At 44.4% G+C, this 14,524-nt stretch overlaps 1 protein-coding gene across 1 annotated transcript in view; it reads right to left on the reverse strand.

Annotated features, from left to right (window-relative positions):
- The window catches only part of ENPP1 (ectonucleotide pyrophosphatase/phosphodiesterase 1), a 70,529-nt gene extending 57,129 nt beyond the window's left edge, over positions 1-13,400 (reverse strand). The window contains exon 1 of the mRNA XM_032339503.1: positions 13,155-13,400. Within this exon, the coding sequence (XP_032195394.1) occupies positions 13,155-13,394 (240 nt within the window). The 5' untranslated portion in view covers positions 13,395-13,400. The remainder of the gene's footprint in view (positions 1-13,154) is intronic.
- Positions 13,401-14,524: the final 1,124 nt, after the last annotated feature.

The raw sequence follows: 14,524 nt of genomic DNA on the forward strand, positions 1-14,524 counted from the left end.
TTGTGAACTGACAGAGGCTCCCGCCATTTTGGACTATGATTTCTATTAGTTAACCATTTGTTTTTTTCCTTCCCTTAGTTTTAGGGCAGGCAGGAGTGTCTGAGGAATGTCATAGAGATCCCACCTGCATGCGGGGTTCGGGAGCGGGGTGGGATCAGCTCCTGCTTAGCCTTCAGCTGGCCCTCTGCTCCCTCATCACTACCACTAAAGCTAAAATGATCAGTCCAAAATGTACATCAAACTTTATCACTAACAATGAAAATAGAAATAAAAATAAACAGAAGAATACTTCACTGATTTCCAAGTGCTCTTGAAACAAAAAGCAAAATCCATATGGCAGTCTGCAAGGCCCTGCCTGGACCCGGCCCCAGGCCCCCTCTCCAGCCTCGTCACACATCACACCCGTCTCCTTACCAGTGGCCCTGGTCTCCTCCCAATTCTGGGAAGGACCACGCTCAGCTATCCCAGGGCCTTCGTACTTGGAGCCACCCCCTTCGGAAGCCTCTTCTGCACAAGGCACGTTCATCCTCTGTAACTAAGCCATCTTCCCTTCAGGACTCTCCCTTAGGGCCTTGGGTAAGGCTTTGAGGCAGCTCTTATCACTGAGACAGTCTTACAGATTCTTTGATAACTGTCTGGTCCTGCAGCAATGGATCACGGCAATGGATCACGGGAATGGATCACGAGAACAAGGAGGAAGTCTTTCCCTTCCCCAACCGCCACTTAGACGCCGGCTTCTCGGCTTCTCGCAGGAGACTGACTGGTCACACAGTAGGAACTCGAAATAGTTAAATAAGTTACCCCACCCTAACAATAACAATTAACCCTAATCTAGCATCTACACTCTCTCACACACTTTCCTAATAAGTTTACGTATATTAATTCATTTAATCCTTAAACTAATGAGGTAGCTAGCTACTGTTTTTATCCCCATTTTGCAGGTGAGGAAACAAGGCACAGGGAAGCTAAGGGACTTGCCCAAGGGCACGTAGAAGTTCTGGACAAAGATGAGTTTCCACTCCAGTAGTCTGGCTCTTTAGCGCTCAACTCTATGACCTCTATATGAGTAAGAGGCAACTGAGTGCTTCAGGGATGGGGGAGACGGAGCCAACAACCAGCTAAGGACCGCTTCGTCTTGGATCCCAGGGAGAGTAGTCAGGTAAGAGAAAGGGGGGTAAAAAAAAAAAATCACTCTTGGGGTACGAAACAGAAATAATCAATACAAAATGTATCTGGAAAACAGTGCAATTCTTGACTATAACAGAAGGTATGTTCAGCAGAGCTAGGACACTGTGGAACAGGCATCTTTGGAGATCTTGGCTAACTCTCAGTTGGCATAGTACCATAAGAGCAGAAGTTGAAAATTATCTGAGTCTTTCAAATATCTAAGTCCAAGTTAGGCATACAATATATGCATGTCCCATACACTACAGAAGGGACACAGAGTCCCACCGACTTATGGGTCCCAGAACTGGACTTACCAGCCTTTGCGTGTGCTCCCTCTTACATCACGCAATGGCGCCAATCCAAGGAGGAAGAGTGCTTAAATCGAGCCTGACAAAGAGTCAACTCCATAGAGGCACTTATAAAAATCGCCAAATACTTCAATAGCTCTTACCACCCACAAGGGTCTGCTCTAAGTGTTTCACAAATACTGACTGATTAGTGACTGACACAGTATGTCACCCGCCTCCAGCACCGCTGGAAATGGATGAAGCTGTTGGTGCCCAGCCCCCATCTGGTAACACTGTTAACTGAAGCAATGAGAAAGGCAAAAAGAAGACTGAGCTTAGAGTTATGCACCTACCCTGTATGTGACGTTTAGGAAAACTCACTGTTCAGCTGTAAGAGACCTGAGCAGTGGAGGTGAGGCTCAGGAATGACTAAATAAAACAAAAACAAAAACAAAAAAGTGTTATAAACCTTTTTTTTAATTCTTGAGGACTGAGTAAGTCTGAAGTATCAGCAGAGATGCTTTCAAAGATGACCCCATGAACTAGCAAAATAAAAGTCTTGAAACCCTATTCCTGAAAGATAAAAAATCTGTCTAGCAATAACAAAATCTAATAATGGAATATAAATGAAAAAAAAGGAAATGGAGCAGTATCTGTTGTATGATCCCATTTTTGTTTTAAAAAAGTAATACACACAAAGAAAAGTCCTGAGGTAGGAAACAAAAACAAACAAAAAAACTATTACTAGCAGATAATAAGAATGCAATCTTTATTTTCTTCCTTATGCTTGCCCACATTTTCTGAATTTTCTGTAGTATGCAGTATTTTTATAACAAGAAGAAAATACTACAAGCTCTCTATACTATACAAAGATTTTAGACCTAGAAGAAAGCCACCTAATCCAAAACCCTTGAATTGTGGTTAAAGAAACTGAGAGTCAGAGGAGCAAAGCCAATGTTCAAAGGTCACACAGCAGCTAATTCTTGTGACTCCAAGTTTCAGACTCTTTACTTGCCTGTCCCTCAAGACATGCTTGAATCAGCCCAGAAAAATCACTGTTCTCTTCTCCAAGTTTCCAAGAGATGAGAAATGTGTCGATACTCTTATGTATCAACATTCCTCACATTTACTTCTTTGGAGCTGATCGGTAAGGCCTTTTAGTGTACGAGTTGTTCTGTAGTTCTCTTGTTAATTCAAGAGACAAGACCCACGTAGTATTCATAATGCTAACCACACCCTTCCCACCTGAATAAACTTCATTCACCTGTTTCCTAGCCTCCAGAAGATTCTAATCTCAGTGATTCCCGGTGGCATTCATAGCAAACCAGCGTGTTTGAATGACGAAGTATTATGGAATAAACTCTGTGCCAAGGACACTGAACGTGATTCAAAAACACCTGAAAAAGCCCTGCTCCAAGATTTCTTTGTTTTGGTTTTGTGTCAAGTATGCTGTGGATGGTTGAGAAGGTACTGGCAATGGAAACTCTCGACATGAAGAGCTCTGTTTGATGATGCAGCACAGAAGTGAAATCTGCCTGACACTCCGATAGATGGATGTTTGAATTGGAAGGAAATCTGCATGTTATCAGCAAAGGCAGAAGACTGGCTCTGCAGAGAGCAATAAAGGACAATTAAAAGAACAAGCCAGGGCAGAGTAAGGAAGAGGCAGTTCAAGTACAAGAAGCAAATGAGAGTACAGGTCAGTTCCTGATATTCCTGAGACCCAGAAACCATACATGTGGAGGCGGGTTAGAGACCCTGTATGTCATGTCCAGAAGCACAGCAAGGGTGATGGGCTACTTGATATTTTGTTATTCATTTATTTGACAGAGAGAGAGACACAGTGAGAGAGGGAACACAAGCAGGGGGAGAGGGAGATTGGATGCAGGGCCCAATCCCAGGATCCTGGGATCATGATCTGAGCCTGAGCCAAAGGCAGCCGCCTACCAACTGAGCCACCCAGGCACCCCTCAACAGGCACCATTAATCAAGGAACCCTGAGGTCCAAGGAAAGAATAGGGCCAAAGGCAACCGAGCAGTTGCACCATTTCAACCCAAAGCCAACACAGGGGAGCCCTTTAAGGAACACTGAGAAATTTTTTCTGAAGCACAGCCTCATGTATGAAATCTGGGGAAGCACGAAGCTGAATGGGCACCCCAGCTAGAGGAATTCGGGTTGGTGGGCCTTCTGTACCCATTCATCATCCTTACAGAGCGCTGTTCCTCAATCTTCAATGTGTAGACAAATACCTGGGGATCCGCTCAAGTGCAGATTCTAGTTTTGTGAGTCTGGAGTGGGGCCCAAGATTCTGCACTGTGTACAAGGGCCAAGAAGGTGACGCTGATCTTCCAGCCTGCTGACTACACTTTGGGTAGAAAGGAAGTGCGTGCTGTCTGAATAAGGAAAAACAAAGAATTTGGTCACACTGAAGCTTATTGGTAATCCCAAGAAAAACGACCACTTATTCAGGGCACATTTTGGGTCCAATTTTTATATGCTACTTAATTCTCCTTGATGGCATCCTACGTTTGGATCATCACTATTTTGCTGTTGTGGAAGCTGATAGTCAGCACACTTAAGTTATTTGCCAACATGCAAATAGCTAATGGCAGTTCCGGGATTTAAACCGAAATCTGTCTGACTTCAAAACTATTTATCAATAAAGTACAGAGATAAAATTAATAGAATTTTGAGGAATTCTTAGAAAGTCCCCCAAGTTTCTCTAAGCCATGATTTTTCATCTCTAACACGGAGGTCATGGCAGAGCTGTGGTTTAGACCAAAACCAGACAGTAGATGTAGAAGTATTTTGAAATCTAGAAATGATCTTACATAGAGTAAGTCATAACTAGCTGATTCTTTTTATATCTCTAAGTTTCATTTAAGGTTTTATTTATTTATCTGACAGAGACAGCATAAGCAGAGAGAGCAGCAGGCAGAGAGAGAAGAAGAGGCAAGCTCCCCGCTAAGCAGGGAACCCAATGTGGGGCTTGATCCCAGCAACCTGGGGATCACATGACTTGAGGCGAAGGCAGACACTTGACTGAGCCACCCAGAAACCCCTCATTTCTTAAAATAGTACTGAATGTATACCTTTCCTTAAAGCCGATATTCTTAAAACTTCTGGTCTCAGATTTCCTTTATAACCCTACAGAGGATCTTAAGAAGCCTTTTTCACATAATTGTGGACATTCTTTAAAACCACACCAAAATTCTACAAGTGGTCATCTCTTAAAGGCAAAATACAACATAAAACTTGAGACAATATTAATATATTTTTCATATGATAACACTAAAATCCAATAGTCTACCTTGCACTTTGAATGAAACTTGCACCCATTCATAGTTTAATAAATCCTCCATTGGTCCCTTGGAAAATACTGGTTTACCAAGTTATGTAGTTCTTCCAAATGCTGACACAATGTCTTACACCTTATGGAAAAAAACCCACACTCCTTACTATTTCCATCAATTTCTTCAGGAAAGTCTTTTTTTTTTTTTTTTTTTAGGTTTTATTTATTTATTCAAGAGAGAGAGAGTGAGAGAACACAAGCAGAGGGAGTGGCAAAGGGCGAGGGAGAAGCAGGCATCCCTGATGAGCAGAGAGCCCCATGCTGGGGCTGGATTCCGGGATCCCAGGATCATGACCTGAGCCGAAGGCAGATGGTTAACTGACTGAGCCACCCAGGCGCCCCTTCTTTGGAAAGTCTTTAAAAACTGGGAAGTTATCAGTTGTACAAGAGAAGATACAGGTTCTCCAAAATTCTAATTTTTGCTGAAAAGACTGGGTTTTATCATGAGCAACAGATACCTTAATTTGTTTTCCTTGAAGAGACAAGCTAACATTATGTATTTTGAGAAAATGTGTGCCAAATGCGAAAGCCTGAATAACAGTGCGTCAGTTGTTCTTTCAAATAAAAATGTTCTGTGAAAAAAGGCAGCTAGTTCAGCTCACAGCTCAATTACAGAGTTTCCCGCCAGAAAACCACAGCTCTTCAGTGTGCAGCAGATTGTGGACAAGTACTTCCCATCTCACACCTACTGAAGAGATCTGTCACTCAGGGTTGAGATTTAGTAAGACTTGCCTCACTGAGGACATTTTTACTGCTTTTATCTAGTACATTCTTTTAAGCATAATTGGTTTCTTTGTGGTATAATCCCAAGTGCAGAACTACTGGTCTAGTCACCCATTGCCTGGATCCCGGCTAAGGGGACAGCAGGGCCATTGCTTTAATCCCATCAGCATAAAGGTCAGCCCCATGAAAAGGGCAAAGGACCTCATGCTATTGTTATTAAATCACTTGGAATTCATGATCCCCCAGAAAGGCTTAACTTAGGGACTCCCCAAGGACCCACACACCACAGTCTGACAACTGCTGCCTGAAATATTTTGGCTTTTGAAACTTTGTTCTACCGTGTTGTCTTTTGCTTATAAAACATATTTTATTCAAAATAAAGGTAGTCTGGAGCAATGGGAGACTCTGTGTGGAAACATTTCATAATGACAGTTGTACTTATTTTGCTGCACAGCACCTCGGTAAAAATGAGTTCCTTGCTGCAACTGTCTCTCTGTGACAGACCACATACCCCAGATGCTTGCTAATGTCACAAAGCTTTTCCAGCGAGAGAAATCAGCTTTAGAAACAAGCTACCTTCTTTGAATTATTTCCGGAAGATCAAGATAGGATGCTCTTGAAGGACCACACCTGTGATAGAATGTTTGCCACCTAAATCTACATAAAGTCCCTGAGACGAGACACAGTGAGATGATCCATCCACAAAACAGGTATGTTTGTGAAAATCCACTTCCTCCAAAATGACTTTCTATAAGGCCTCTCCATTTTCCTAGTCTAGTGCATTTAAAAATGTGTTCAGAAGGGCACTCAAAGTAAGATGAAAACCACTTTCCCCCAAATTTGTAGACACTGGAAGCTCAGAGTAACATGTGATATTGACATCACAACGCAAAAAAGGCAAATGAATGGGATGCCATCAGCCATTAACCCAGAATAAAAGTCTGTAGTTAAGTCCTTTTAGTTATCAGAGTTTTCTACTCCCAAATGCTACAACTTTTCGCCTGTAAATCTGACCCACTGTTTCTAGAAGTGGAGTAAGTGAACCAAGTCCATCTAAAGAACTCGAGCTACTTAATCTGTTAGGAGAGTCTTTGGGTCCATTCCTATCTTGGTCTGCTCATATTGCTGTGACAAAATGTTGCAGACTCGGTGGTTTAAACCACAGAGATTCTCACAGTTCTATCCGCCTTGGGCAAGGCAAGGATCAAGACTCTTCTTCCTGGCTTCTGTCACTCATGAGGTCTTCACAGGATCTTTTCTCGGGCTGTGCCGGAGAGGGGGATGGGAGAAGGGAGGGCAGGAGACAGCTCACATCTCCTCTCCCTCCACGTTCCTGTAAGGCTACTAATCCCATCATGACAGCCCCACCCTCGGGACCTCAGCGGAAGTCTAATCACCTCCCAAGGGCCCCACATCCAAATATCGTCACATTGGGGAGTTATGACTTCACCATGTGAATTTGGGAAGGACACAAACATTTAGCCCATAACAATTTCAAGCCTCTACACCACAACCTCTGGGAATGGAGCCCAGCAATCTGTTGTCCTTAACAGCTTCCGGCTGTTTTCCTAAAGCATGCTGCAGTTTGAGAAACCTGATTGCACCCCTGTGAGCCTGTTTTCCTAATCTGTCGATGAGAACTAATTGTCACTATACTTTCCTGTTCCAGAGTTGCCGACATGCTGAGGATCAATTAAAAAAATACGGGAAAATGCTTTCCAAAACTGAAAAGTGCTTTGTGAATAATAATCATCTGAACTTTTACCACCTACATTTCCACCAAATCTCCTTCTAAAAACTAAAAGTAGGAGTATGTGGTTCAGTCAGTTAAAATGTCCCACTCTTGATTTCGGCTCAGGTCATGATCTCAGGGTTGTGAGATCAGGGAGCCTGCTTAAGATTCTCTCTCTCCCTCTCCCTTGGCCCCTCCCTTTCTCTCTCTCACTAATAAAAAAATAAGAATAAATAAAATTTTTAAAAAATATAAACTAAAAGTGAGGGGCACTTAGGTAGCTCTGTCAATTAAGCATCTGACTCTTGGTTTTGGCTCATATCATGATCTCAGGGTCCTCACATCAAGCCCAATCTTAGGCTCCCCACTCTGTGGTGAGTCTGGTTGAGAGTCTCTCCTCTCCCTCCGCCCCTCCCCTCTCTCTAAAATAAAAAATATAAATGAATAATCTTAAGAAAAACTAAAAATGAAGAATAAAATAAAGATTATTATAGATGTTAAGTCTTATAATCAAACCTCAAATAACTAAAATACTCAGGAAATAGAGTGTTCTGACTAGTTAATATGTAGCTGAACATTCTGGTCACTCCTTTGAAAAACCCTTTTAAATATATTATTATACATTATTCCTGTGGTAAATACATACCTTAGATTTTATTTGATGCCTAAGGATTTCACTTTCTGAGTATCAGTTTTTGCTGCATAAGACGTGGGCTTGAAAGGGTAATCTATGTTCTGCCTTGAACTCATTGTTTACTTACTTTTTTTTTTTAAAGATTTTATTTATTTATTTGACAGCCAGAGATCACAAGTAGGCAGAAAGGCAGGCAGAGAGAGGGGGGAAGGGAAGCAGGCTCCCTGCTAAGCAGAGAGCCCGATGTGGGGCCCGATCCCAGGACCCCGAGATCATGACCCGAGCCAAAGGCAGAGGCTTTAACCCACTGAGCCACCCAGGCGCCCCTCATTGTTTACTTTCTGTTGGTAATATTTCATAGTTGATAAAGGTATGTTTATTTTAACCAGACGTAGATCTCTAATTCCAAGTTGTATTCTTAAAGCTTATATATTCCTAAATCATTTGAATCATCTGAAATGTTTCTCTACCAAAATACATACATACATATATATATATATATATATATATATATATATATATATATATATTCACAATTAAGTTCTTTAGCTTGAAAAACCCCAATACAGGTGAAATACATTTGCTAGGAGTTAGAAGTCACAGGGATATTTTGCAATGAAATTGATCAAACCCAATCTGAATATAAAACTATTTTCATTTACCCTCATGTCGGTATCCGGAAAAAAGGTTAACTGGAGGAAGATGAGAAGGCGATAGATAAAAATTTCTATAAATAAGGATGCCTGGTGACTCAGCAGGTTAGGCATCTGCCTTCCACTCAGGTCATGATCCCAGGGTCCTGGGATCAAGTCCTACACTGGGCTCCTTGATCAGTGGCGAGACTGCTTCTCCCTCTGCCTACCACTCTCCCTGCTTGTGCTGTCTCTCTTTCTCTCTGACAAATAAATTCTTTTAAAAAAAAAAATTCCTTAACTATTTTAAATGGGTCAGTGGTCCTTAGTTCTTGATTATACAGAACACACAAGGTCTCTCAACACAGCCATTAGGGATTCTCTTCAGAGTCATGAATAGGATATAATGGAGGCAGGAGACAGCAAAACTGTTGTCCAGAGTGAACTGAACAAGCGGAATGCAAGGGAATAAAGACAGTGTTGAAAGGATGGCTGTGTATCCGTGGAGCGGACACTGCAGAGGTACCAATGTCGAAAGAGAAAGAGACCAGCATGGGACTCAGAGCAGAAAGGAAGTAACTGAAAGCAATGCTGAAGGAAACAGTACCCCGCAAAAGCCACGAGGACTGAATGTGGGGTATGAGAGCAAAGTCACCAACACAGAAGGGGCCTCGGTGCAAGTGAGGCAGACTCTCATTTGCACCCACAGGATGACCTAACCTGGGCGAGCTGGATGGCCACACTGGGGCTGTCTGCACCTGAGAGGATGGCGGGTGGGCAGATCCCGTTTCTGAACCCACGTGATCAGAGGCTGTGTCTGGCCTGTCTTAAGGCATGCGGGCCTTGGCTGGAAGCTTTTGTTTATAGCTCCTTCACTGCCTCTTCGATCTCCCAAGGCCCTAATGAAATGCTATCCCAGTTTTGACGTTACTCCTGAATGGCTACCTAAGCGCCATATGACTTTCAACTGATCATATGGTCTGTGATTGTATAGTCAGTCTTCCCCTCTGGCCCTTTTCCAAAGTGAAATGCCCCTTGGTCTAAGTAAAAATGCAGTGCATTCATTCATTTGACCAAAAGGTGACACCAAATATCAGGGGCTGTCCTAGGCCCAGCGCTGAACACAACCATCTTGCTTGCCTCCTAGAAACGTCTGATTCATTTTCTCACAACATGTGAAACAAATACCAAAAGGGTCAAGTGGGAGACTTATCTGGGCTCTAAGATGCTCTGGTCATTTTGAAATATGCTAAACAATGGTTGGATGGATATTACATTTCAACAACACAAGAGCAATGCAGATTCCAAGTCCCATTAAGAACAGAGAATTAGGGGCACCCACTGGCTCACTGAGTTAAGCAAGCATCTGAACTCTGTGATTTCGGCTCAAGTCCTGATCTCAGAGTTGTGAGATGGAGTCTCACATCGGACTCTGCATGACATTCTCTCCTATCCTCTCCCTCTGCCCCTCCCACCGCTCAGGCTTTCTAAATAGATAGATAGATAGATAGATAAAACCCTTTAAAAGGGGGGGGGGGGCAGAGAATTATCTTGAATGTTCTCCATACCCTATTTTAGAGATAAGGTAATGTGTTGTAAAAAGGCGAGAAAAGCTTACTAAATTAGTAACTTGAATACGAATTAGTAACTTTAATACCGAAACTTCTGATAAACAAGGGCGACCTCTGCCACTTACCAAGAACTCTTTCACTGAAAGATGAAAGTGGTCTTTAACCACCACCACCACAAAGCCCTTTACACACAGGTGGACCCGTATTCATAAGCACCGCAGAAGGTCACAAATACAAAATAATGGTGTAGAAGGGCATACTCACTGGTCAATGGAAACAGGTACTGCACTGGGGCTGAGAATTCTCTGCCCTCTAAAATGATACCAGAGAGTAAGGATTATTTCAAATAATCTTCAAGTCTGACCTCAGTGAAAAGTTAAAATTTCAGTTCAAAATTTAATTTGGAACTAAGGAAAGGCATCCAGTATATACCACATCTGCTGGAGCATCTCCAGAGTAATACTTCTACTTGCTGTCTGAGTTTTCCCCACAGTCTGGCTTGGTGCCTGGGCATGAGCATTTCCAGGGCCCGGGGCCAAAAGCCACTAGAGCCTGCAATTCTTTCCCTGGACTCAAACACCGTACAAAGGAGAAGCAAGGGTAGAACAGGATCTTCCCCTCTTCATCCACTCTCACATTACTGCATCATTTAAGATGGTCTGAAATATCTTCAGAAAAATGCCAAGCTGCCACTGATTCTCTCTGGAGGGCAACTCTGTAGTTTCTCTGCTAGAGAGAAACTGTTTGGCTGAGGACCAGCTCAGTGGATAGCCTCTAGTAATCTCAACCCCAACTGCAATCAGTCAATCCATTTCTTCAGCTTTATGAAAATTGTGTGGATGTTTAACTTGAAAGAAGGAATCCGTAATTGCAGCTCCTTTCTAGAAGACTTGTCCCAGAACTCTCTGATGTCAATTGTCAAATTCCTTCTGGAGACTTTTCCCTTTAAAAGTGCATCATTTGGGGCGCCTGGGTGGCTCAGTGGGTTAAGCCTCTGCCTTCGGCTCAGGTCATGATCTCAGGGTCCTGGGATGGAGCCCCGCATCAGGCTCTCTGCTCAGCAGGGAGCCTGCTTCTCCCCCTGCCCCACCGGCCTCTCTGCCTACTTGTGGTCTCTGTCTGTGAAATAAATAAATAAAATCTTAAAAAAAAAAAAAAAAAGGGCATCATTTTGGGGTGGAGGGGGAGGGGAGAAGCAGGATACTGAAGTAGGGAAGAAAAAGAAGGATGAGTAAAAGGTTCCACATTCACTTGAGTTACTAATTAAGATTTCAAAAACATTGCCATGAGTTTAGGTGTATATTTAATGTCCCACAGTATTTCATCGAAGACATAAGGTAAGAATTCTTTGACGATTCATGTTATAACAAAGACCCCACCTAGTGGGATAAGAATCATTCATGACTGTGACTATGAAAGGAAGACCACAGACACTTCCATGTCCAGTACCCTGGTTACATCATGAGAGCACAATGGAATGCTGTTTGGCCAGCTGATGCTGCCATGTCAAAGACTGAAATGCACATTTCAAAGGTAGACCTTTGCTGATACCTATTGTGAAGCTATAAGGAAATGCGTAGGAAAAGGTTTAAAACCTGAATATAGCAACTGGCAATTCAGCAACCTTCCAAGGCTATAGGCATCTAGAAATGATTTCACATTAAAACTGCACACAGATTCACTGTACAATTATTGAACACCCGGTAGTGTGCTAAACACCTGGAAATATGGATACTAAATAGTTTTAGTGATCATGTTATAGAAGCGAAGGCTGACCACTAACACAAACAGAAAAGGTGACTCAAAACACCAAAATAAGTTCTGATGCAAAAATATATGTTGAGATACAAACATTATGTGGTTTGTGACTCTTTGAACCTTGGGCTTAAGTTTTAATTACTGAGCATATGATACCATCTCTTTAGTCTAGGAATGTTCGTTCCTCAAAGTATTGTAACATCTCCGTGATACCTAAAATACAGTCAAAATGGAAATGCTTATTAAAGGAAAGTAGATTTCAAATATCAGAAAAGATATTCTCTACACAGCATTGTTCAATCATAAGGTAAGTGATATTACTCCCACATAATGCACTAAAAATTATGTCTCCATGTAACTTTCAATTTACTTCCCCACAAACTTCGTTCCCATTGGATCTTCATAATAATCCTATGCAATGGGCAATGGAGGTTAGTGTCCTCATTTTAACAAATAAGAAATTGAGATCTGGGAGAGTTATACAAGGCCTCAGCAGTTACTGACTAAACCAAGAACCCAGGCTCTGACTGTCAGCACAGCATTTCCTACCATAGGAATGAACCCCACTCCCCCCTTCCCCCCCCCCCCCGCCACATTTCATCAAATTTACCTTGGATCCTGCAACTGTCATAATACAATAGCAGAGGAATAATGGCTACTTTTGTTAGCATGAAAAACCCTGTAACCTACTGTTAAAAGAGTGGACAAAGAATCGTCAGCGTTTCTTCACATTTCGCATAACATGAATATTGATGGATTTCTGTACAGCTGCAAGGAAATTCCTAAGCAGAGCCAAAAGAAAAGGCATTTCCCAAAGTTCCTGATAACACTTAAAGAACTCTGTTAAATCTTTTCAACTGAAATCAGTTAATGCAAAGAAAGTCATCAATATTACCCCCAGAGTCGCCCCCCAAAAGGATTAAAAAGGGGAAAAAATGTTGGTCTTGCCTAATACCAACAACTTTTGGGCTGGTCATTTATCCTTTCTAAAAACTTCGTACTCTGCTGGGGGACGAGAAGTATTTCTCAAGATGGCCATTTTCACAGCCCGGTTTCCTCAACGGGGCCCTCAGAAGCATGCGTGCCACACTTGAGCGTGAACGGCTCCCCCGGGGGCAAAGAGCAGGAACGGAGCAGGGAGCAGGGCTGCGAGCCCGAAGGCGAGCGCGTGCAGGCGATGAGGAGCGGCCGCAGCGCTGCCTCTCTCCGGGTCGCGGGTGCTGACCGCGCTTGGGGCGCAGGAGCCGGGCGCCGCCCTCCCCGCCCTCCCGGGCGCCGGGCCGGGCCGCGGACCTACCAGCGAGAGCACCTTATAGGTGTTGGGGTCTTTGGCCGTGCGGGCGCTCGCCGCCTTCTCCAGCGGCTCCTCCCCCAGGTCCATAGGGGCCAGCAAGGACTCAGCCGCCTGGCCGTCCCCGGGCGCTGCGGCGGCGCGACCGACGCTCGGGTCGCGGCCGTTCCCCGCCGGGCCCTCCCGGGGAGGGCGGCCGCCCTCGCCGCCGCTGCTCCCGCCCCCCGTGCTGCCGCTGCGCTCCATCGTGGCCCCCGGCGCTCCGGCCCCGCAGCCCCGCCGCGCCTTTAATAGGCTCCGCGCGGCCACGCCCCGCCGGCCGCCGCGCCCGCCCCTCGCCGCCCGACCCCTGGCCCGGCGCCCGCCGCCCAGCTCTAGAAGCCAGGCGAAAGCAGCTCAACGCCCCGGATTATTTGGCTTCCTGTCTGATTTCGGGCACTCTGCGTGTCGGTTATTTTGGGTCCTTTACGTGGGCGCGTCTTTAACTTCCCCCAAAGCCTTCCCCTCCCCGCGCCCCGGGGCACCTTCCGAACACTTGCAGGAATCGCCCTGCGTGGCCTCGCGGCGCGGGCTGGGCTGGAATTGCAGAGTGTGGTCTGCAGAGGGCATGAGATCATGGGGCCCCAAAATAGAGCGGGAGGCGGAGGAGAAGGATGCAGCAGCGGCCGGTGCGGCTTCTCGGCGGCGCGAGAGCAGAGTCGGGCGACCCGTGTCTGTGCTGCGACGCGCAGAGAGGCTGGAAGGGTCGGGGGTGGGACGGGGCGACCTTTTTCTCCTGCATAGAAGCAAGCGAAGATTCCCTCCAAGTCCTGCTACCCACTGCTCCGCTACTCTGGCAAAGGAATAACCCACCTTAAAATACCTGGTGTAACTAAAGCCCTCATACATCAGGGATACTCGGTTTTCCGCGGATTTATGTGGTTTCTGGGGTTTTCTTGATGATCTTGCCTTCATATATTTACTTTTTAGTTCCTTTAGTCTTTTTATGGTGAAGGCTTCAAAGTGTCAACGCTGCCTCATCCTGACGTTGACGCTGATCCTTGGTTAGGAGTATTGAACATTTTATACGCTGATACTTTATTTTTAAACGAGGACACGAACGGTGAACTATAATTCTTGATGGGTTTTGATTCACCTTTGATTCTACAACTTTCAATTTTCCTTCCTCATCAGAAAAACCACAAGTGTGTAGTGAAGTGATTCTTGTCAGTCGAGGGCCAGCCAGTGACTTTCATCTGCTTTGCGATGCCAGGGACCGACTGTGGGGACCAAAGAAAGTTATACATTCCAAAGACAATCGTCAATTCATTTTGACTGCCCAAGTGTATACAAACATTCTTTTTTTAAAAAATGAGAATAGAGGGGTGCCTGGGTGG

Source organism: Mustela erminea, chromosome 4 (assembly GCF_009829155.1).
Source record: "Mustela erminea isolate mMusErm1 chromosome 4, mMusErm1.Pri, whole genome shotgun sequence".
In the NCBI taxonomy this organism is placed as follows: domain Eukaryota; kingdom Metazoa; phylum Chordata; class Mammalia; order Carnivora; family Mustelidae; genus Mustela; species Mustela erminea.